We start from the raw sequence: 23,178 nt of genomic DNA, 5'->3' as shown, positions 1-23,178 counted from the left end.
GTGCCGGCTGCTTGAAAGTTGCATACTCGTTTGTGCCTCAGCTCCTCAGTACTCTCCTCTTATTCAGCGCATTCACTGGAGCACAATACCCCCCTTTCACTGAGCTCTGCGCGTGATTACTGATGCCGAGGGGCAGCCAGCATTAGAAAACCGGCGCTGTGCCTGGGCACTGAGAATTCTTAAGTCGTCTATGCTAAACATTACAGCTACACTTGACCTTGTCTGTTGATAGAAGAGCACGTAATTAAAAAGAGAGCAGAAAGGTAACCTTACTGCAAAGTGGACAAAAAGCATCTATCCTGAAATGCACTGATCAATGTGCTCCCAAAAACTGGAGCAAATAAGGTCAATAACAATAACAAAGTGAAGAATTCAAATCCAGTGTTATCTACTTTCTGCTCTGCTCAAGCTGCTTTAATGGTACTTTTTCTTTCCCATTCATCTGTAGGCAGTTACTGATCTTTCTTCCATTATGCATCATCACCGCCATCTGTTACAATGAAGCCTGCATACATATATTTCAATGAGCACAAAGCTTCTCATCACAACCTTTTAAAAACAGGCCAGGCAGCACTGTCACCTCTGTGAGTGCCTCTCTCAGCCCTAGCCAAGCTCACCCTTGTCTTCATTTAGCCTACTTAAAGGAACGGTTTGGCCAAAAATTCCTGTTTACACAATCTTCCACTCACCCTAGATGCACTCGATTAGCCACAACATGTTTGGTCTCCAAATTTTGCTTTTTTCAAGGCAAGCATTCTTAAAAAAGACTAGAAGTCAATAATCACCTAAATAATTTCCATAAATGCAGCCCCAAAGCTTCCCTCCACCAACTCAATCCACATTTAGGTCTTCATTAAGGTCATGCAGACTTGTAGACATGGTTCAGGACACAGTATGACTTATTGTGACCTATAAAAATAAGCAAAACTTCAACGTGTAGCTGTACACAGTGGGCAGCCATTTTAGACAAAATGTTTTGCCAAATTCCGACTCCCCTTCATGTTCATGTGGGGTCATATGGATATATACACGCTAGATTATGTTTGTCATTTGTTGTTTCTATTTATAAACATACAGTGCTGTGAAAATGTTCTATTTCTTTCCAATTTCCTGTATTTTTAGATATCAGTCACACTTTCAGATCATCAAACTACTTTTAATATTAGACAAAGATAACCCAAGAAAACAAAAACTGCTGTTTTTAAATGATGACTTCATTTTTTGAAGGAAAAAGCCTGTTCAGCCCTACCAGGCCCTCTGTGAAAAAGTCAATCAGCTACTGGGTTAAATGAAGGTCTCAAAAAGCAGCACATGATGCCACGTCCTAAAGAGATTCAAATACAGATGTGAAACAAAGTCATTGAAATCTACCAGTCTGGAAAGGGTTACAAAGGGCTCTGGGACTCCAGCAAACCACAGTGAGAGCCATTATCCTCAAATGGAGAAAACTTGGAAAAGCGGTGAACCTTCCCAGGAGTGGCCGGCCTTCCAAAATTTCACCAAGAGCACATCAACCCAGACGAACATCTAAGAACTGCAAGCCTCACTTGCCTCAGTTAAGGTCAATGTATATATTGCTTCTGTAGGACGTGGACGACTTATTATAATTGATGGAACCATGAATGCTGCTTTCTATCAGAAAATCTTGAAGAAGAATGTCCGCCTGTCAGTTTGTAACCTGAAGCTTAAGTGCAGCTGGGTCATGCAGGACAATGATCTGAAGCACACAAGCAAGTCCACCTCTAAATGGCTCAAAAGAAACAAAATGAAGGTTCTTGAGTGGCCAAGTCAAAGTCCTAACTTGAATCCCATTGAGGTGCTTTGACAAGACCTCAAACGGCCAGTTGATGCTCAATAACCCTCCAGTGTAGCCAAATTAAAATAATTCTGCAAAGGAGAGTGGGCCAAAATTCCTCTACAGTGATGTAAAAGACTCATCACAAGTTATCGCAAACGTTTCATTGCAGATGTTATTGCTAAGGGTGGCACAACCTGTTATTATGGTTCAGAGGGGTCAATTACTTTTTCACATGGGTGAGATAGGATTTGAATAAAACTTTATCTTCAATAAATGGGATGATTATTTAAAACCTGCGTTTTGGGTTTCCTCATGTTGTCTTTCTCTTATATTCGAATTAGTGGGATGATCTTAAACATTTACATGTAACAAATTAGCAAAAATAGAAGAAACTGAGTGAGGGCCAAATACTTTTTCACAGCACTGTATATCTTCAGACACAAGTGTTCTGACTCCCCTTCGTGTGCTAAGAAAAGCTACAGGATATATATAAAGAATGATGCCAAATTTGTGCAGTCTTTGTTGTAGGACTTATCATTCTGTAGTTTGTTCTGTGTTAAATTTTGCCTAAAACACAATCATAAATCAGTAAATCAATCAGAACACCTCTTATGCTAGCTGCATGTAAATGAATGTTAAACCTTTCACATTTTTGTTTCTTTAATCATTACAATATAAAAACAGCCTCACAGCAAGAATGCCCTGGGTTCAATTCCTGGCCGGGTGACCAGGGTCATTTCTGTGTGGAGTTTGCATGTTCTCCCCGTGTCTGCGTGGGTTTCCTCCGGGTACTCCGGTTTCCTCCCACAGTCCAAAGACATGCAGTCAGGCCAATTGGACATGCTAAAATTGCCCCTAGGTGTGAGTGTGTGTGTGAATGTGTATGTCTGTCTGTCTGCCCTGCGATGGACTGGCGACCTGTCCAGGGTGTATCCTGCCTTCCGCCCAATGACAGCTGGGATAGGCTCCAGCACCCCACCGTGACCCAGAAGGATAAGCGGTTTAGATGATGTATGTATGTATGTATGTATATAAAAACAGTTCTCATTAAGATGTTCAGATACTATTAGTTCAAAAATGCCGATATCTGAATAGCAAAATTTGCTACACTGCATATCCCGACGCGGAACAGCTGTCTCACCTATGCAGGATCTTTGAGGCTGGCAACACTGGAGCACAGTGATCATTCCTACCCAGACCTCAGCAGTCTCTCTTCCTGTGTCACACTGAGAAAAAACTACTGGCCAGCAAGGCTGAAACTGTATTGTCAGCTGTGGCTCAGATATATCCACTCTAACCCCTAGCTTTGACAAAGACAATGACTGGAGTTCCATACAGTACACATACAGGGAATCGCTCGGGAGCAGTATGGATGGATGATCATTTACAGTCCACCACTCTTTCTCCTGTGTACATCTTCAATCAAATGTGCTAGCTAATCCACTTAAAAACAGCAAGAGTTGTGGCACAACCAAGCAAGCATTCAATTGTAAAGACTCTAGGCCATCTGAGATCAGTGCTGAGAGAAGACAAGCACATGCAAGGACCAGAGTTGCATTTTTGTAAAACTCAACATGCACTTCCTGTCTCTGGATTTGGTAGGTATCTGTACAGGTAGAAAGGGGAATGAGTCTCAAGTGCCTTAGACTAATAAAAAAGCCTATTCTGGCTTCAAGGCTAACTGAAGCAATTAATCCAGCAATAAACAACAGATTTTTTTTCCCCATTTCATATCTGCCTCACAAAAACAGTCTGTCCTGTCTCCAAGCACTTTGCTGCACTGATGGCACTCAGAGTATAGCATTTCACAGGTAAACACAGAGAGACTAGCCTTTATTGTTCTGATGGCCTAGCTGGGCTAATCCTAAAGCTACCAAGGGTGAAAATATTTCAAGACGTGTAACGAAATTTAAGCCTGCATCACCAAAACATCCCTCAGTCTTTTTCGAGCATCTCGCATTTATAATCTTTCATGGAACCCATCTTGGTTAAGCATCTTGGTCCAGCCTATCACAGTAAAGTGGTCAGGAGGGGGCTGGGTTTGTGCTAGGTAAAAAAAGTTCTATTAAAGACCTTTTATTTGTCTGAGCCAAAGTAATTTGTGCACTGTATTAGACTGACCAGTGTTCTGAATATTTTTTTTTTACTTACAAAATATCAAAAATCGAACTGAATCTTGTGTGCATCGCTATATCTCTAGTACACTTGCATGTAAGCTGTGCGTTTGGTGTGAACAATAACATATAAACTAGGGGTGCACAATCAGTATCAGCCAAGATCCTGTAACTAACGTGAGGCAGGTAAAAGCACCAACACTGTATTTGAATGCTGCTGCAATTGTACCTGCACCAAAATGTCACAGGATTTAGCATGACTCATGTTAAATAGCCAGTTGCCTCGATGCAGCACTTTATTTGATTCACATTATTTATACAGGCAACTCATTTAAAATTGAAAAATTTTAAATGACAGTTTGGCCCATTAAAAAGCAAATAATGTTGTGTATATTGCAAGTTTGACTAAAAAAAGTACTGGAAATATGCCACGTTTCACATGGTCATTTAGCCCACACAGTGTGAGTTTTGGCAAAAAACATGCTAATAAAAATCAACCAAAAAAATCAGTCATCAGCCAATTTAGCTGTAAAGAAATTCAAATCACCCATAAAAATTCATGATCAGTGCATTCTATTAATACTGACGCAAGAACAAAAGGCACATACTCAGGCACGTCTTTTTTTGCTGTATCGAAAAATGTATTGTATCATGTGACGATTTTCTATGCAGTCAGGGAGTCTACAGAATTCCCTAGTCCATACTGGGAGAAAACAGAGGTGAGCAATGTGACAATATGTAGATTGATAAATTATGTCATGGTGCACTTTCTTAAGCGCATCAGTTATTAGCAGTATGTCTACCACACTGAAACACTGACCAGCAGCAAAAAAAAATAGAGATTTATACCAACTACAGAAAACAACTAGTGGTGTAGCTGTCACATTAAAACTGAATAACCCATTATGCCATTATATTATTACTTTTTATTAAATAGTTATTAAAAAATAGTGGGAAATTTTTCATTACATTAAACAAAATGAATCTTTTTTTGTTTCATTGTACATTGTGTCTTTAACATGCTCTCAGAAAAGCCAACTATTGTGCTATCTATTGTGTTTTGTGAAGATATTTTCAAGACGCCGAATATGCATTAATTTCTTGAACTGCCCCAAGTTCCCCCACAACATTTGTTTAACGACGAGCACCAAACACACATAGATGGTGTAAACAATTTGACCATGGCAAACGCGTGGGAAGGAACTATTCCAGCTAAGCTATGCTCTGTCATATCAGCTTCCAATCACACAACAAGATGAAGCATAAAAGACCAGTCCTGTTTTAAGGGGGGTGCTGATGTTCTAATGAAGTGCAAACTGGAATTTTCTTAATTGAGCAGTTAATTAAAGATGATGAAGCACAAAGGGCAGAGCGTCTCAACCACTGCCCCCTGGATGAGTTACATTAGGTCATTCACTCCCCTCCTCTGGGACTGATCCTTTATCCAGCCTTGAGGGTGTGACTTTAGTTTCTAAAGCTGAGATAGAAGACAGCACACTAGGACTGGCTAGCACACAAAATAACCTTAGACATGGTAGTGTGAAGTGATTTACACAGGAGTTGCTCCTTCTAGTTATTTTACTTTACATTAAGTTTAGCTTGAGTCAATGCAACCGAAAATAAATGCACTGTGCTTTTGAACTTCAACTAGCTTCAGTGTGACTCGCTGCATTAAAACAACTGAGCAGAAACTGGGTTTTACCCTAGAGCAGTTAGTCCCAGCCCTGGAGAGAAAGATCTTTTATGGCTGCAAAACAGGATAAGATAATAAGGTAATAAATAACATTTATACAATAATATGTACACATAATGTTTTATTCACTTTTACTGTTAAAACATTGAGTTATAATGGGGCCTATAAAAAGCTCCAATAGAGTAAATTCCCCATGTCTCTGCTGCATGTGATTTACTGAGTAAAATTTGCAGTATATTCTACAGCTTAAGTGTCCCAGTGGTTAGCTAAATATATGAAAACGCTGAAAGCTTTGTTTTTTAAATAAAGAAAATGCACAAACATGGCTTTGGAAATCACTTGCAGTCTGAAGTTCCTCATTAGCACGCAAGTCGCCATACATCTGCACCAGAAGAAACTTTTAAATGCATGTTTGTGGTAGCATCTATTATAATAAAATTATGTATACTCTCTAATTATAACGACAATAGAATCAATAATCATAATTTTTAAATTAGGAAATATCACGCTAATTATTTTTAGATATCGCGCAGGCCTAGTGTGTACATATGAAAATGTCTTATTATTCAAAAAACAGCCAAGGGAAATCTACTGTTCACTGTGCTTGAGTAATCAAAACTTAACTCAATTAACTCAATGCTAACAATAGTAATAACAGGTGCACAGGTCAATGGTGATGACTCACCATCTTCAGTACATAATGTGCCAACAGGTGTTGAAGTAAAATTAAAAATATATAAAATGTCAGCTAGAGTAGTTAACCTAGTGACACCTGCACTAGCTCTGCTTTCTCTGTCACTGTCCTTAACAATGCGTCTTTGGCAACATGCTCACATTAAGGCACTGTTTCATTGTAGCAAGGTATAATACTATATACTCATTTAATCTTTACAGTCCTTTTACAGATTTCTATAATCCCTGTTAAAGGACAGCACTCACTCAATTGCTTGCGAGTGTATTTTTTCCTTGACTTTTGGTAATACCTGAGTAGTGATTTGAGTATTCAAATACTGGCATCTGGAATAGGTAATTGAGTATAAGTACCAGATGTTAAAATCCAATATTTTTATATTTATAAAATGTAGAAATGAAGACAAAATCTACCGAGCTTAAGAGTTACAGAGAAGTATGACACTTATTTCTGTAGGGTTACAAATGCAGTAAAATAAATAAAATGTAGACCAGCATCACCTAAACATTCTGGTCTTCTAGAGCACAACAGATAAAATATTGGTCTGAAATCTCTGTCACATCTAAACATCTGTCCGATGGCAGTTTCTTTTTTACCAAATATCTACTGGTACCGATATGATTTCCACATCATTGTGCATCCCAAGTTGTAAATATGACATATATTTTGATGTGAATAAATAATGTCTTCACATTTGGATTTGCCAGCAACTTCACAGAACAAAAGCAAATGTACATAACAGAGAATACATGAAGCTCTAGACGCAGAAACATGCTGCAAATGAGTGCCCACAGGGGCTATGCTTGAAGAAAAATCATATTGTGAATGATCTCTAAGCCTCTTCCTGTGGAGAGATAACATAATGCCGTCCTGGATTGTTCAGCGGTGACTCACTGCAGCGAGTGCAGGAGAGCACAGGCTGTCTCTGTTTAAGAGTGTTAAAGCAGAACGGAGAGGGACCTTGAGGACTTGTCATGCTTTGCCCACTCTCTTCGGCTGTCATGCTTCATCATCTGCCCTGACTGATGAGCTGTGAAGAAAAAAAGAAACCGCCAATTTGACCTCTCACTTCTATGGATGAGGGCAGGACTGCTTAAGGTATCACAGACAAATCAACGGTAAATCATTTCTGAAATGGCAAAGTATGGAAATAAAACTCTAGAAAATTGGTTTATGTTTTCAGTTTGACAATGTCCTGAGACTCTTATTATTAGAAAGATTGAAAACCCTGAATATAATGCATGGACCTGGATTGGCATGCAATGCATAGGGATTCCCAGCTGCAAAGCTCCTCACTTATTGATAAGGAGCTGCTCATATAGCTAGTGTTCCATACATTTTTAATGCTGACCATTAATTATTGAGCTTAGTTTGATTTGTGCCTGCAAATCCAGAGAACGTAGCTCAAGTGGCTGGCATTCAGTATATAATAAATTAACAATGTTTAATTTGTGTTTCAGTGACCACAAAACTCTGCAAGTGTCATTAAGCCAAGAAGCAGAGGAATCCAATTATTAGTTCTAAAATCTTCACACACCACAAAAATCCTGTCTAAATATTTATCAATAATCTGTGCCATGCCATCTTTGTTTTGGCAAAGCGCAACTGTGAGAAGCATATTGTTCCCACAAACATGTTTCACCCCACTCAAAGCCCATTTACTGGGTACTTCTAGATTACAACTTGAATCTAATTACCAGGCTTTCAGGAGACATCCTACAGTTTCAAACAATGAGCCCTTTCTTCAGTCATTTCTGTCTATTCTTTACAGTTGCTGTAATCAGAGTGTACAATGTTCATTCAGACCATATGAGACAGCCCTGAAAGCAATCATCAAATAGGCTCTTAACCCTCCACATGTGTGTAAACGGAGTGTAATTTACTGTGCCTTTGTTTTCCTGTGGAGCTGCGGGTTTGTTTCATCCAATTCCAAAGCCTTATGTTTCACCTTCTCCCTGGAAAACTATCCCTTTATGAGGAGATGGCTGTTGTTTTATCTGGCCAAGAAAACTCTCGAAAACACAAAGAGAAAAGTTGAGACAAAGCTATGTGTGTGGTCTTAGATCAAGCTTTTGAAGGAGAAATTTCAGAAATATTGTTCTTGGGCAGGTGAACATGGCTCTTATTCTAACAAATAAGCCATTTCAACTGAAACACCACACAAAGAACATATCTTTCAAACATTTCATCTGAGAAGCTTTAACCCAGTTAAACATATAAGCAAACTACAGTGACTTTTGAAACATAAAGGCATGTTTTAGACGTGTGCTAATCTCCTGCTCTCCTGCTTGCCAAATCAGTGAAAACCAGGCCAGGGGTTTCAGCGTAACAACGCTCCTTCCTTTAAAAGCATAGCAAGCTAACAGCCTGGCCTCTGGCAAGTCCTTTGTTGTTCAACTTGACTGACTCCAAACTCTGATTACCTTTTGCCTGATTACCTTACGAAGAAGAAACTAGATACCAGTGGCCCTGAATGGCTCACATTTATCCGCTCAATGAATCCTTGTCGTTTTTCATTTCGGTGACCATTCAATCGGAGTAGTAACACACTCAAGTTGAACCAGTTGGCGTGGTTAGACTCTGAATCAATACTGGACCCTCTATAATTTCCCCAGAATCATTATCACCTACTGTGTCTGGCTGGAGAGTGAGCACAGCAAGAAGTGAAAAGAAAGAAAGAGAGATCTTGGTAATTATCACCTCATCTTCTTATCTTTTCATCAGTGACTGGAACCTGGAGGCACAGGCCACTCCAAAATGAAGCGTCTGCTTGACTGTTTGACCTTTTAGCCTCATCATTAAGACATGTGTCTTGTGAAGACGTAATGATAATATTTTAAGCCGAATCGTCTGAGTCAGGGCTCTATTTCCATATTGCCATGCTGTTCATTTATGAATAATTCATTATGATAGATTTTTGAAGTCTGTCTAAGGCTGGGTATCGAAATTCAATACTTTCATAGTACTAACTAAATTATTACAATACTACTGAGAATCAAGTATCAAGTATCAAATTTTAATACCCAAGTAGGCACTCAGTAAGCCAATCAGCATGCTTCTTCTAATATTTAGATCACTGGTTTGCTGTTTGAATTCTAAATGCACGTTATTAACATCAGTGTTTTGTTGATCAGCCTGTAATTCCATTTCTGCTTTAAGCCACACCCACTTTATGTCTGTAATTCAAAAGAAGGTGTCAGTATCGGAGTCAGTACTGAAACATTTTGAACGGCACCAGCCCTAACTCTGTCAAAGGCCCTACTTGCTTAGCAACAAAATACAGAAAAAAGAGAGAATTTCACTGTAGAGCAAGACAGAATGTGGAGCTACTAGAAGATTTTTTATTTATATTAATGTTTGTGTTGAAAAAAAGGACTTGCCAAGCCCAGAGCAATGTCAAGTGCCCAAGCGTCACCTTCACTGCATTCAGTTAAGCAAACCTAACACCACAGACAATTTTCATCATCCACTCTACTATTAAAAAGTCATCAAAGTCATCAAGTGTTTTACTTCAGGTTATCATGGCCTCAGTAATGAACAGAAGCCTCAGTTTGAATCAGCAAAGCATGATTCACTAGTGGAATACAGAAGACTGTGACTGCAGTTATTAGAAGTTCAAGCCCATGGGGCTTTGGCAATAAGTCACACATTACAGGCAAAGCGAGAGTGTATCCAGGTCTTAGCCCTCAAGGGTTGAACTGTGACCCCTTTCCCTGCTCCCCCCTGGAGTGGAGACGCCCCCTGCCCTCACATAAACATGCACCCTAATTCTTGCAACCTGATCCTCACCAAGGAATGCTGTGACCACACCATCGTCTGAACAACAGAATGCACCAGAACACCACCACCTCTTTCTGTCTCAGGCACTTGTTCAACAGCTTAAACAACTCTACTCATGAACTGTTTCTCCTAACAAAAATAATCTACTTATAAAAATTTTTAACAATTATGACGTCGCAATCATGTTGTAAGCAGGGTGGACAAAGTACAATACTTCTGTGTTGAGGTAGATCTTCTCTTGGTGAAATACTACTATATTAAAAGTACTTGTATTGTACCTTTATACTTGGGTAAAAAAATTGCTTTGGAATGTATGTATCATAAGTAAAACTATTTTGAGTTATTACAGATTTTGTATAATATTATTTTGCTGAATAATGTCTAATAAGCCACACAGGTCTCCCTAACCGCATGATCCTGACAGGCTCAGTACCAGGCCAAAAAAAAAACAACTAGACCGTAACTTTTTAAATTTCCTGCCAGAGGAGATATGCCTTGTGAACGTTCCCACTGGCATAAGTAAAATCATTTTAGCAATTCCAGCTTGTAGAACTGAGTTTTCTGTGTACTACTGTGTTTTCTATCACAGTTCATTTTCTGCTATACATGAACAAGTATTTTTTTATTTTACTCAACAGTAAATGGTGGACTTCAACTTAAGTAGTTATTTACCAAGAGTACATTTACTTTAACTTAAAAACAGAAGTATTGTACTTTGTCCAGCCCTTGTTGTTGACATTACAAAACATGAATTGTCAATGATAAGCCTCTGCTCTGAAAAGAGGCTAGGATAACCCTTTGAACTCTATGGTTAATACGCCATTTTGCTACAGATTCAATTTACATTACATACATTTTTAATTAAATAATTAATTACACTGTTAGCTTCATAGTAAATTGCATTTACATTTGTTTGCATTGTCTGAATTGTGTTTTGACAGGTTCGAGTCTGCTTTGACTTCTGTTTGTTTTGATTTCATTAATTATTGGGGTGCACAATGGAAACGGAATGGTAAAGGTATCACCATATAATTGCTTAGAATAAAATTATCAGCATCGGACAGATGTTTAGATTTCCCTATACTTCCAACTAATATCTGATGAGGTATTTAATGTACTCCAGAAGAGCCAAATGTTTAGGTGACACTGGGCTACACTGCTAAAATGTCTGCATTTTGTATTTTTGTATATAACAAAAATGTTATATTTCTCCATAATGCGATGGCAAGTCGATATAGTTCCAATTTCTACATTTCATAAATGTTTATATACCAGCATCGGCAGATATGTACATGAAAAATTTCAGATGTCTGCATCAGCCCACGATTCCCTACTAAATCGACAAAAACATAAAGGATGCTTTTTCTTTCTGCAAAACAATTCTGAACCCACAACACTAACTTTCCATTAAATTCAAATTATAATAAAGTATCCCTTCTTCTATTTACAAACACAAATCTGGTAACCAATTAAATTTTTGACAGAACTTTTTGACTACTTTCAATGAGCTAAGAGCAAAAAATAATCAATACAAACTTACACGCTTTTGTTATCAGCGGAGGGAACTGTGAGTTATAGCTCTTGTTCTCAGAGTGGGGTATAAATGTTTCCACTCCAAAATGAAAACTCTACACTGCCACTCTCAATATGAACAGCAGCTGTCGCCAGCTCCTGTCACCATGGCACCAAGAGCCTCTAAGTCTGTAAAACCAGCTGTCCTGAGCAACCAAATCTCACTACCTATGCGACTCTGTTAACCTAAAAAGCAGACGACGGCAGACAGACTGTCTTCATGTCTAACCAGCCACTGCTGAGGAGGAAATCACCAGGCACTGGCATGGAGACAGTCAGGCGTGAGAGTCCAAAGCGTCCTGCCAACGAGCTGGATCCCAGGCTGAGAGTCTTTAATCAATATTCATGAGAAGGAGCGGGGAATCCGGCAGCATGCTAGCCAAATCTCCTCAGCGGATGGCTAATGTTAGCATTATTAGCATATGCATTATCAGTGCTTATCTGGCCAGCAAAGGGATGCGCACAGCTAATCCCACTGGCCCAAGTCTGACATGATTGATGGAACTAATTACCACAAGGAGCAGCTTTTAGATCTAACTTAAGCAGAAAGCATGAAGGGGTACATAGACTGTGAGAATCAAAGGAAGAGCACACAGCTCCTCGCTGTCATACTGAAACAGGCTCTTTATTTCACCAGCTATCCCTTCTTTTTATGTCAGTGGTGCACAAAACTGAACAGCCAACAGCTTTCCTCTGTCTTTGCATACTTAACATGTCTTAGCTGTAATATACTAAATAAAATTTAAAATGACTGTTTTACTGAACTTGCAAACCTAAATGTAAAGAGGCCTGTATAACCCTCCTTCATTCTTAATTACTTAGTCTCCTTCCTTCTTTTCTTTTCAGACTGGGTGACCCACAAAGTCAAATAATAAAATAAAATAAATCATTTTTAAATGTTTTCTTTTTTCATTTAAAGTCAATTTTTAAATAATAAATACTAAAAAAGCATTTGTGGAACGGTATGATACTGAAACATTAATATTATGTGTAATATGTGTATTAGAGGGATGCACCAATGTGGGAATTGTGGTCCAATTAGGATAACCAATATTTTTCATGTCCATATGTGCTGATGTTGACACATAATCATTTAGAAATTGATACTATATCTACATGGATTAGCATTACAGAGAAACAATGTATTTTGTTTACAAATGGCATACAGATTCTGCTCCTCCGGAGCACAGTAAATGCATCATCAAATACCAGTTTTAAAATCAGACAAATCTAAGTATCTGTCCGATGCTGATTTTTTCTAAGCAAATATCTGCCAATACCAATATGATTCTGATATTATTGTGCATCCCTAGTGTATTACACCTTATTCACAAAGCTGCGATGGAACATTACTTATTACCTGGGTGGGTTTAAACTGCTGTTTGATATGAAGGTATAAGATACACTGGTTTTTGTGACACCACATAAACAGATCATTCAAAGCAGCATGTTTTTGTTTCATGATTTCCATAAAACGACCCCATATGTTTACATACCACAATAAACTTCTTTCAAGTTCAATTTTCCATGAAAATGCTTGCTAGATAGTCAACCTGCTAATGCCTTGTTAGCATCTGCATAGATTTAATCATCTGACAGTAGTACATTACTTATTACTTGTCTACACTGTAAAAAGTACCGTCAAAGTACTGTAAAATTTAATATCTATTTTTTGGGGAAAAAAAGGTTAAGGTACTGTAAAACTTTATACCTGTGTTTGGGGGGAAAAAAGGTTAAATGCATGTCAATAAATCATACATGTACTGTATTTTAACACTGCTGTTCATAATTTACAGAAATAGAATGTAAATTCACAAAAACAAATTATCATCTGTTTATGACATTTTATTTTAATGGTTGTTACTGTTAATATAATGGTATAATACTGTATGTCAGAATAACCGGTTGAACTAGTGAAACTAAATTACAGTAAAAGGCACTATTTAAAAAAAAATAAATTAGTCTAAATAAATTAGTCTGCTGCTGGATTTTTATTGTTTTTTTACAGATTTACTTTTTTTTTTTTTACAGTCTACTGTACAAGTGCATTACTTCTAAGTCTTCACATATGTTCTTTTGTGCTGAAAATGCAGTGTTTTGGGAAATGTTTCATTTTGCTTAATCCTGTTGTCTTGTGCCTTCTGGTTAGTGTGTTGTCACTTAATCTTTCATTGTTTTCGGTGTTGTCATCCTTTGTTTTCTTTGCAATTATTGCCGTTAGCACTCTGTGGGCCGCCATAACTCTACCATGACAAGACATAATTGCAGAAGGCACTCTAAAGTTGTTGCTTCAAAACTCAGAAAGGAGATCTATCATCTTAACTACTCTGTGAATGTTTCAAAGAATGTTCTAAAGAACTGATTAATGTCTTTTAACACACCTCTTTAAAATACCACCTTTCATGCTTAGAAAGCTAGTTTAGTGCGCAGGCTTTTTTCACGTTTTTAGCGTATCACTTGAGGCTCCAGGCTATGCTTTCAAAAGGCTGTGGTTTTTAATGAAGCACATTTGGAATTCTAGTATCTAAGGAGGAAGAAAATCACAAAGGGTGCCAAGTCTATGACTGTTATCAGGTGGTTTATTTACAACGGCCTATGAGCTCAGTGAGGCCTAGAGGGAATGTTCTGTTAAAACAGCTCATCCTTTTGAAGCGAACGCTGTTGTTATAGGCTCAAATGTAGTTGATGCTTGGATTGACCAATTAATCTAGGTTTAAAAAGATAAACGTCATTGGAAGCTCCCTGTTCTGGGAGGAGGACAAGTGCTGCCCAGAGACAATTAAAGCCCCAAGAATTCAGAGAGGCCCTACTGCCCAGCCAACCGCGTGAGAGAAAAAGAGGGAGTGTAAAGAGGTTAGTTATAAAATCATCATGTAACACTGCCGCACACGCATTGCTTGTTGGTATGTGTTGGTGTCCAGGGAGGAGATGCATCAGCCCTTATACATTTCTCTCTGCTTGGCTGGCAGGAGAATAATAAGGCTTTTGTAATTACTGTTAAGGTAAGTGGGGTATTCGTCACAAACTCCTTACATTCCACAAGCCCAGCAACCGCAGCCAAGCACTGTCTCTGAGCCAAAGCACACTGCAGAACGATACAAATGAATGTTCAGCATGCCTGTCCATTCTTGGAGGAGAAAGAAATAGCAGAAAATGAACTCATTATATTTCTGTCTTGTTAACTTCTGTCCTGTTAGGTAAACAGCACTGAGCTGATACGCCAGTGAACTAATGGAGGTGGTCAGGCGGACTGGAAAAAACACAGCCCTGTTCACTTGTCCTCTGAGCTGACAACTCCATTGTCCCCCAGTATTACCCCGGAGCCCTAAGATCACTGGTAGCAATGAGATAGCATATAGACCTGTCCAAAAAGATCCTCCTCTCTTTCCCAAGCTTTTGCAGTGATAGAGGCTCTGAAACAGGCAAGACAGCGTGTCATCATACTACAGCGCTGATTAAGATCTCGTAGCGCCTGATGACAGATTGCAGGCCCATGTAACATAAATACAGCCTGGAGATGTGCCAAGCTGTCACATGATCCAAGAACAGAAAGCAACAACTTACACTGCCCCAATCAGTTCTACTGAAACGTGAAGCAGGAAACTCATGCCCTCAAGGCCAGGATTCATAATGCTTAGAAAACCTCAACAATGGACACAATGAGCAAGAGGAACAGCCTTGCCAAATCAAGGATAATCTGGTGACAGATAAGCTGCTGAAAATGTAGGAATGAGCCAAGTTCCCACAAAAATACATCTTATACCACAGTGATTTTTGACACTTGTATACTATTCAGAGAAAAACATCCAACAGGTGTCCATCTGCGGGTATGTTCTATTTTACATTTTTTTTCTTTTTTTTTTAAGGCTTTCTCTGAAAAATATTCAAATAACCCCCAAAGAAAATAAGTATAGGCTACAGGCTACTACATACCGGTCAGAGATAATGACACTACTCAGCATCTTACCATTATTTTAATATATTAAATTCAGACTCATACCACAAATTCATGACATGTGATTTGAATTTTTGACTGAAAACAGCACCGAATCCGAAGTCTTTAAGACAAACAGACAAATGCTAAGCTAATGTTAGTACCTCAGCTAACATTACTAGCATTGTCACTTATATCACCTTATATCTTTTAGCTCAAAAACAGCACATTATGAAGAGCTAGTTAGCTGACACCAAATATGGTACTTGTTGAACTAAATTAATTAAATCTATACTAGTCAATGACTGCCTTCCCAAGGTACTATAGCTGAGCTTTGCACTAGCTGCTACCCAGCACCAGAGACCCTCTGGCAGCGCAGTGCAGTTCTTTTTGTTCCTTATGCCATAGCCTTTAGATCGCTGCGGTCATCTTTCTGTGGACTAAACATTAAAAAAAAACGCTCTGACCAGTATGTTCAATGCCCTTTGGTGGAGTTCAGACATTTTGTGATTCATCAATAAGAGAGAAGCTAATCTGCATATAAAAATTCTAATTTACTTTTCAATTTTTTAAACTTTCATGATGGTTTGAAAGTGCTTACTCATCAATATAATGCACATCAAATGGATTTTTACAATACGATCTTCAGTAAAACACTGTGTACAATATAAAAAACACATGTAGTCAACATCACAACCATCTCTTTTCCCTTATTTTCTTACAGCAACTCAAGACAGATAAACACACACAGTGAATAATGTGAAAATCAATACAGAAGTGTAAAGCGCTGCCTTCAACTGAAAGGAGAAGTTGTGAATTCTCATTAGACTGTGTATTTGTGAGGGAAAAGGCAACAGGTCAACAGCTGTGAGTGGCCTTTATTATTGCCTTTTATAGAGACACACTGTTAATTGCACTCTTGGAAGCCACTGAAAAAAACTGAAATGAGGACGTAGTCAGTCAACAGGCAGAGCACAAATCTAACCACTTGGAATAAACATTTTGGTAATAGGCAATGACTGCATAAGATACTAAAAGTATTTGTAAGTATCTTGCTAAAAGGGGCGGTAGATGCTGCGGTTTGAGGTGTGAGATGTGCACTGCAGAAGAGTTTTTGTTGTATTTCAGTTTCAGCCTCAGGCACTTTGAGAAAAGGAGTACACAGGCTGTCTGATGTAAACTGGTCTTCAGAATCTCACCTCTCACAAAGAATTTAAACTGGCTCTGGCTGTCTGCACTTCTGTGCTCTGGTTTTATCAGTCTGACTGGAAACAAACGATTATTTATTGAGTTAAATGCTAAAAGCAAGCAATTGGATCTACAAACCACTAAGGCTTTCAAAGCAAGATATGTGCTTAATCACTGAACCAGGAAACTCATGCAATCCTGATTTAAGATGTTATTCTTGAATTTTGTCTAAAATATATATCCCCGTGCATATGCCTTTCTACTTAACACAACGCAAGTTTGTTTATGTTGCACACGCAGCGCAAAACGTTCTGTAATTGGTTGTTTTGTCGTTTAAATGGCCTCAGAGGCAGGGGTTCTCAAAACCAACCTGTTCTGGAATTTACCAAATTTCCAGTCAAAATGGCTATTAAATAAAAGTTATTCATTTTTCAGGAGATCAATTCTGAGGACATTAAATATAAGATAATCCACTTGCATAAGAAAGGGGAAAGTTAAATGCAAATAGTGAATTCAAATGAAAGGAACTTGGTAGACCACAAAAAGTGTCACAATCAGATAAACAGTACTTAAAGATTTCATTTCATCTTTGGGAAACAGGAGAAAATCAAGCTCCGCTCTTGTGTTAGATCTGAAAAAACTCAACTGGTGTTTCTGACCATCCTTCGACGGTGAGAAGACAACTCAATACTATGGGTCTGAAAGGACCCATCAGATGTAACCATCAGGAACTGAGAAAAGGAAACAACCAAAAAAGAAACTGCTGGTGCTCTCAGAACAACGAACTGTCCACTCTAGAGTCCAGATCCCAACATCACTGAATATGTTTGGGAAGCAGAAAATGCAACCAACTTCTAAGACTGAACTTTGAAAGTGTGAACAAATAACCCTGCAGATTTCTTTGAAAAAAGCAAGTCTCCTGAAAAGAAAAGAAGCTGTTATAAAGACAGTACAGTCTGAAAATAATGGCATTACAACTATATATGTTGTCTGCTTTTTTCCTGATGCTGAAAAAATGAATACCTTGCACTTTATGGCTTTTGACTCTAAATGAAATGAATGAAGAGTGATCTTCATAGTACTGTAAATAATGCAGTGTCTGAGCACTCCAACGTCCTGAAAGCTAATCTATAATATTCACACACGTAACCATGACTTCATTTATGGCCTGCTATGCAAATCCAGTCTCATGGGGGACATGAGAGACATTACTCAACGCCTGATTACCACTTCATGGCCTATTATACATTATCCTTCTTGGTCTCAGTCTTTAGTGGTGTTAGCTTCATGTATAATGCAGCAAAGATGGTCCTGGCTATGTTGTAGATTTTATCAGCTCTGGCTTTGCCCTTCATACCTCCACTGGTTAAGCAAATACAATGGAGAAGAGGCAAGCACACACAGGCAAGGACACACGCACACAGCTCACACCCCACATTTATACACACCATACATGATGGCTGTGTTGTTCTAGTACCAGAAGGTATCTGGCCTTGTAATTCTTTGTGGTTTACATAGAGCTGAGATTCAATTGTCTTCATCATCACCATCGCCACAGGAGGCAAGCTGTTTATCCTTCCTGCTCTCCGTCAAATCATCATTCTAATCATGCCGTGATATTTCCACCATCTGAATTTTGGTAGCATTAAAGAAAATTAACATTTGCATATTAATAATAATTGAAGCTTCAAGTGCTAACAGCACAGTGATCTTATGGAATAACTTTAGTTCAAGCCACTTTGCAAAAGGTTCTCCTTTTCACGATAGCAGAGACTTTGCATGTCTAATGGATTTTTGCCAGATTGTGTGCTTAACTGAATACACAAAACTCCCACACTTTCACAACCCTTTAATGGTTCAATTTACAGAAGTGCAAGAGGCATGAAACTCACAAAAGCATGAAGACTCAACGTAACAAAGTGAGACAGAGAAAGGATTTTCAGCCCAATTATAGCTACAAATCTTTTTGGAAAAGCGGTGCTTAGACTGGCAGAAAAAAAGACAGGGCCAGCACAAATATGTAATAACAAGCCTTTCTTGTCACAGGAATTCAAAATCTGACTGATCACATCAAAGGCTTTTTTTCCACAAGTCCTGTCCTGGCTTAAGAGCCGAGATCACACCGTGCGCACAATGAGCTACACTCATTAGTTTCTATTTTTTGCTATGAACTAAATGTATTATTTGTACTAAATGAAAACTTGTATTTGTGTGAATACTTGAACATAAATAATGAGTTCATGCAAAAAAGAGACTTACCGGCTACTCAGGACCACCACAGGACCACTGAGGCAGATATTATTTTTGCAGTGGACCATTCTGACTACAGCAGCAAGAGTGTAACAACACATGTATCATACTGCATCACTCAATATTAGCCTCTCAATTCAATACGCACATGTATTGAGAAAATAGAGCAAAAAAAATGAGAGCAGCCTTTCTCTCCTCTGAAAATACTGCTTCATCTTTACATCAAAATCAAAAGCAGAGAGAAACACCAGGCTCCTTGTACTAAAGTGAAAATGGAAACGTCAACATATTATCATAGGACAGATTTTCAGGCACTATTTATTTTCACCAAAAAAAATCTACTGTATTGAGACACCACTGCAACGTACTGAATCGAAATTTGAATTTTGTGAATCGTTACGCCCCTATACAGCAGTTACACCAACACTGTAGTGGGATGTTAATGTGTGTTGCACTAGTGTGAGTGTATCAGGCACGACAGCATTGTTGGGGTACAAGGTAAGTACAAGGTGCACATATATTTATATATAATATAAACATACATAAAAACTTGTACAAAAATACGTAAAAAAAATCCAATTTTACAAAAAAGCCAATTTTACAAAGTACAAAGTGTTATTAAAGAAAAAATATCAATATTGATGGGTATTGGTAGATGTTCATCTTAAGTGATGTGTTTCAATTGAAGAAAAAATATCGGCTCTGTCTCAGTCGATACTCAAGGTTTCAACATCTGTATCAGTTTCAGAAAAGAAAAAGTGATATCGCGCCATCTCTAGGTGTTATTTAAGTAATCTAGACAGCACCATAAAGGGATTGAATTTTGATACCCCACATTAGGCTGGTACAGATGTGACTCTGAAGCAGGCAGAGAGACGGGCTCATTATGGTCTTGGAGTCTAAAGGCACAGTTATTACACAGCTGTGGGAGTGAGACTGATAACACAGGGAGAAAAAAGATCAGCACCAGCCTGCGTGGATCATAGCCCTCCCAACGAGTCAACAAACACACTTCATAGTAGCTTTTCTCACTTCATTTCCTCTCTGTTTATCAGTGTAGATCCCTCCCACAGCCACTGAGAACACACACCACCTCTGACGAACCCTGACACTCACACTTGTGTTTGCACAGATTATTCACTCCAATATGTCCACTGCCTGGGATGAAATCACTGCTGTTGGGAGATATTCGCCACAGGGCACCTCAAGCACGAAGCCACTGGCTGAAGAAAACTTCAATTATAAAAAACAGGAAAACAATTGTTTTGCTCAGAGCTCTAACATTCGGCTGTAATAAAACTCTGAGTGTTTGTTATTCGACACATGCAGTTTTAAGCCAAGAGCAGTATTTTATACACAAACAGACACGCCAGTTCAGCTTCCTTCTCAACCACCTCAACTTCTGTTTACAGCTTTTGAGATCTCGAGGTTTCAAGGATTTAAGTCTGGTACTACATACATGCTTTTAATACAGATAAAGCAAGGATAAAACTGATTTATCGGTCTTATCCCTTCATACAACACAACTATTTTACTGGCACAGTTTAGTTCTTCTTATGGAAGACCTTGTGAAATAAGCTCAATGAAACAGACAAGTAAAAAAGGGGGAAGGGTCACTATTGGGATGCTTTGGCCACCTTTTGTGTGAGCTCTGAAAGGGTCTTGCTTCTCTGGGAGGGCCACTGAATAGACCATCAGTGAGTCTCCTATCACTGACCTTTCAGCCTCATTACCATCAATGGTGGTCATGATCTTTGTGGTCTCCCACAGATCACTGTTTCAGCCACTGTGTATCAGTAGTCATCTTAAATCACCCCCTGAAGCAGCCCACAAGAAGATTTACGATAAGAAAGAAAGGGTTTATGTTGTACAGCACTGGCTTGCAGCTTTGTCTATTAATATACTACAATGCAAGGTGAATTTAGATTTCAGCTAATCCTAACAAGTATATTCTGTCTGTATGAGCACAAGGAAATACTGTAAATAAGCTCTTTGCAGTACCAAAGTAAATGTTTGTAGGAAACCAATCACGACCAATCATTTACTCTTTCATTACTTTTAGGGCTAATCACATGCGAGTTTCATATTACCTCATGGAGCTTAGCAGAACATCTAAATCCACCTCACAAGTTTCTAATAGGTGAGAAGTCCACGCACAGCAAAGTGAAACACAAATGCAGGTAAGTTACTTGACTGTGTCAGAGGAAACTTCTAACCTGGCGCACAAGAAAAACCTCACAACTAGCACTACATAGACTGAAATAAGATCTGTTACACGTAAACATAAACAGGTATTTCAGTTTCCACAGACTATATACTTAACGTCTACAAGCAAATTACCGTTGAGCTCCCACAGCCTCATTCCGTGAGCTGTGTTATGGATAGCTTAGCCTGCTACTACTGAGACCACGGCGTTACTTTTAAAGATGATGTTCTCCCCTCAGTCTCTGCTCATTCTCTCTCTCTCTTCCATATATTGGTTCAACAACGTTTAGGAAATCCAGCATGAACTGCGAACATGAGTTTCGAACATTAATGTATGCTAGGCTAATTAACGGCGCGCAGTAAGTGCTTATTTTCTCACTTTTTCTGCTCTTTTCCATGTCAGTGAGCTGGTAGGCGGGGAGCCGGGGTGACTGGTGCCCCCCAACACGTTCACACACACGAATTACGATGCAAGTTTTCCCGGGGACTCACCTGAGAGACGAGCGGGATGAGTGTTTGCTCCACCGACCGAGTTTTGATTTCGAGTCCGCAGTCAAAGTTACTACCACCAGCAGCGCTACATGGAGACGAAGCCATTCCCGCCTAGCGCGCGCTCTCTCTCTCTCTCACTGCTAATGGTAACGGCTCTACCGAGTTTGTTAACGTTACCTGACAGGAAGATTCGCTAAACTGTGTTTCTCGCTTAAAAACACTCCTCGTTCACAAGCTTTCGGCTCCGCCGATTAGTAATTCCCGTTATTCCCGCCAAAGAAGCCCAGAGTGTGTGTTTAATCCACGGTTACTCAGTGCCGTCTGCCGGCTGACTGGTCTTCGCCATGGAGTTTACCCAACTACGACGGCAGGACTGTAGCAGGCAGGCAAGCCAGAGAGACTGGGCAGGCTGTACGGGACAGACTGTAACACACGCACACACACACACTCTAGTTAGTGTGTGTGGGTAGTGAGAGGGGGGGCTTGGCTAACACAGCAAGAGGTCTACAGGCTTAAGAGTTACACGTTACAAAAACACATTCTGTTGTTTGCCCCTCTGTAGGAGCCAGACGTGGGTAAAGTGTGACCAAAGCAGAAGAAAAGTTATACAGAAGTGACTTCAGTTAGAGTTGCTGTTCACAGGCTGTTGTGTATTACACTGTTCTACAGCATCTGACCCCAACTGAAATTTGCAGGGTGACCTTTTTTCCTGTATCTTTTCCAGACTAACACCAGCATATTAACAGTGTTATTTGCAGTTGTGTAATATTCTGTAGAATTCTGACAGAATTCACAATTTTGTAAAATTTTCGTGTTTATAATCCATCGGTGTTCTGTTCTGTCACTACCCAGCATGCATTAGCCAAATACATCACACGATCGTCGGGAATCCCTGTAGAGCTCAACAAATCCTGACCGCTGATGAAGAGGCTAACAAGTACCTGTGGTGCTAGCTAGTTAGCAGCATAAATCAATTGGTCGTCAAACTCTTTTCTTTGCTTAAGGAATAATTCAGCCATCTAATCAAAACTAATCTCCAACAGACCCTAGTATCGACCCCAAATCACATGCATGTGTCTTATTACCTCATAGAGCTTTCAGAATTTTCTCTCCACCTTCAAGATACATCATCAGATGGTTTTCCAGAGTATATCTTTAAGTCTACTTGTCTTCATAAAATGTTGATTTTTTTTTTTAACTCTTACTTCACAAAAACTTGGGATTGTTTTTATAATGTCACATTTTTCTGCAAATTATGTACACTTACAGCAGAGGCCACCAGTTTGAAGTCAGATGTGCTAATTCAGTTGAGACTGACTGGAAAATGTCAAATATCTTAGGGTGTTGCTGAGCTCCTGAATGTGTGACCTCCTCTGAGAACATAAACTGTTTCTGTCTTTATTTGCCGAGTACATGTACAAGTAGCTGTCTTGGTTGGAGATGTTTTCTTTAGTGTTCGTG

General features: G+C 39.0%; 1 protein-coding gene across 2 annotated transcripts in view; it reads right to left on the bottom strand.

The window, feature by feature from the left end:
• Window positions 1–22,126, bottom strand: part of ctnnal1 (catenin (cadherin-associated protein), alpha-like 1) — a 63,084-nt gene extending 40,958 nt beyond the window's left edge. For both annotated transcript variants that reach the window (XM_036566412.1, XM_036566413.1), the window contains exon 1: window positions 21,718–22,126. In XM_036566412.1, the coding sequence (XP_036422305.1) occupies window positions 21,718–21,822 (105 nt within the window). In that variant the 5' untranslated portion in view covers window positions 21,823–22,126. The remainder of the gene's footprint in view (window positions 1–21,717) is intronic.
• Window positions 22,127–23,178: the final 1,052 nt, after the last annotated feature.

This window comes from Colossoma macropomum, unplaced genomic scaffold, assembly GCF_904425465.1.
Source record: "Colossoma macropomum unplaced genomic scaffold, Colossoma_macropomum, whole genome shotgun sequence".
NCBI lineage: Eukaryota > Metazoa > Chordata > Actinopteri > Characiformes > Serrasalmidae > Colossoma > Colossoma macropomum.
The sequence above is the reverse complement of the archived record's forward strand: the minus strand, read 5'-3'. Positions and strand labels throughout refer to the sequence as shown.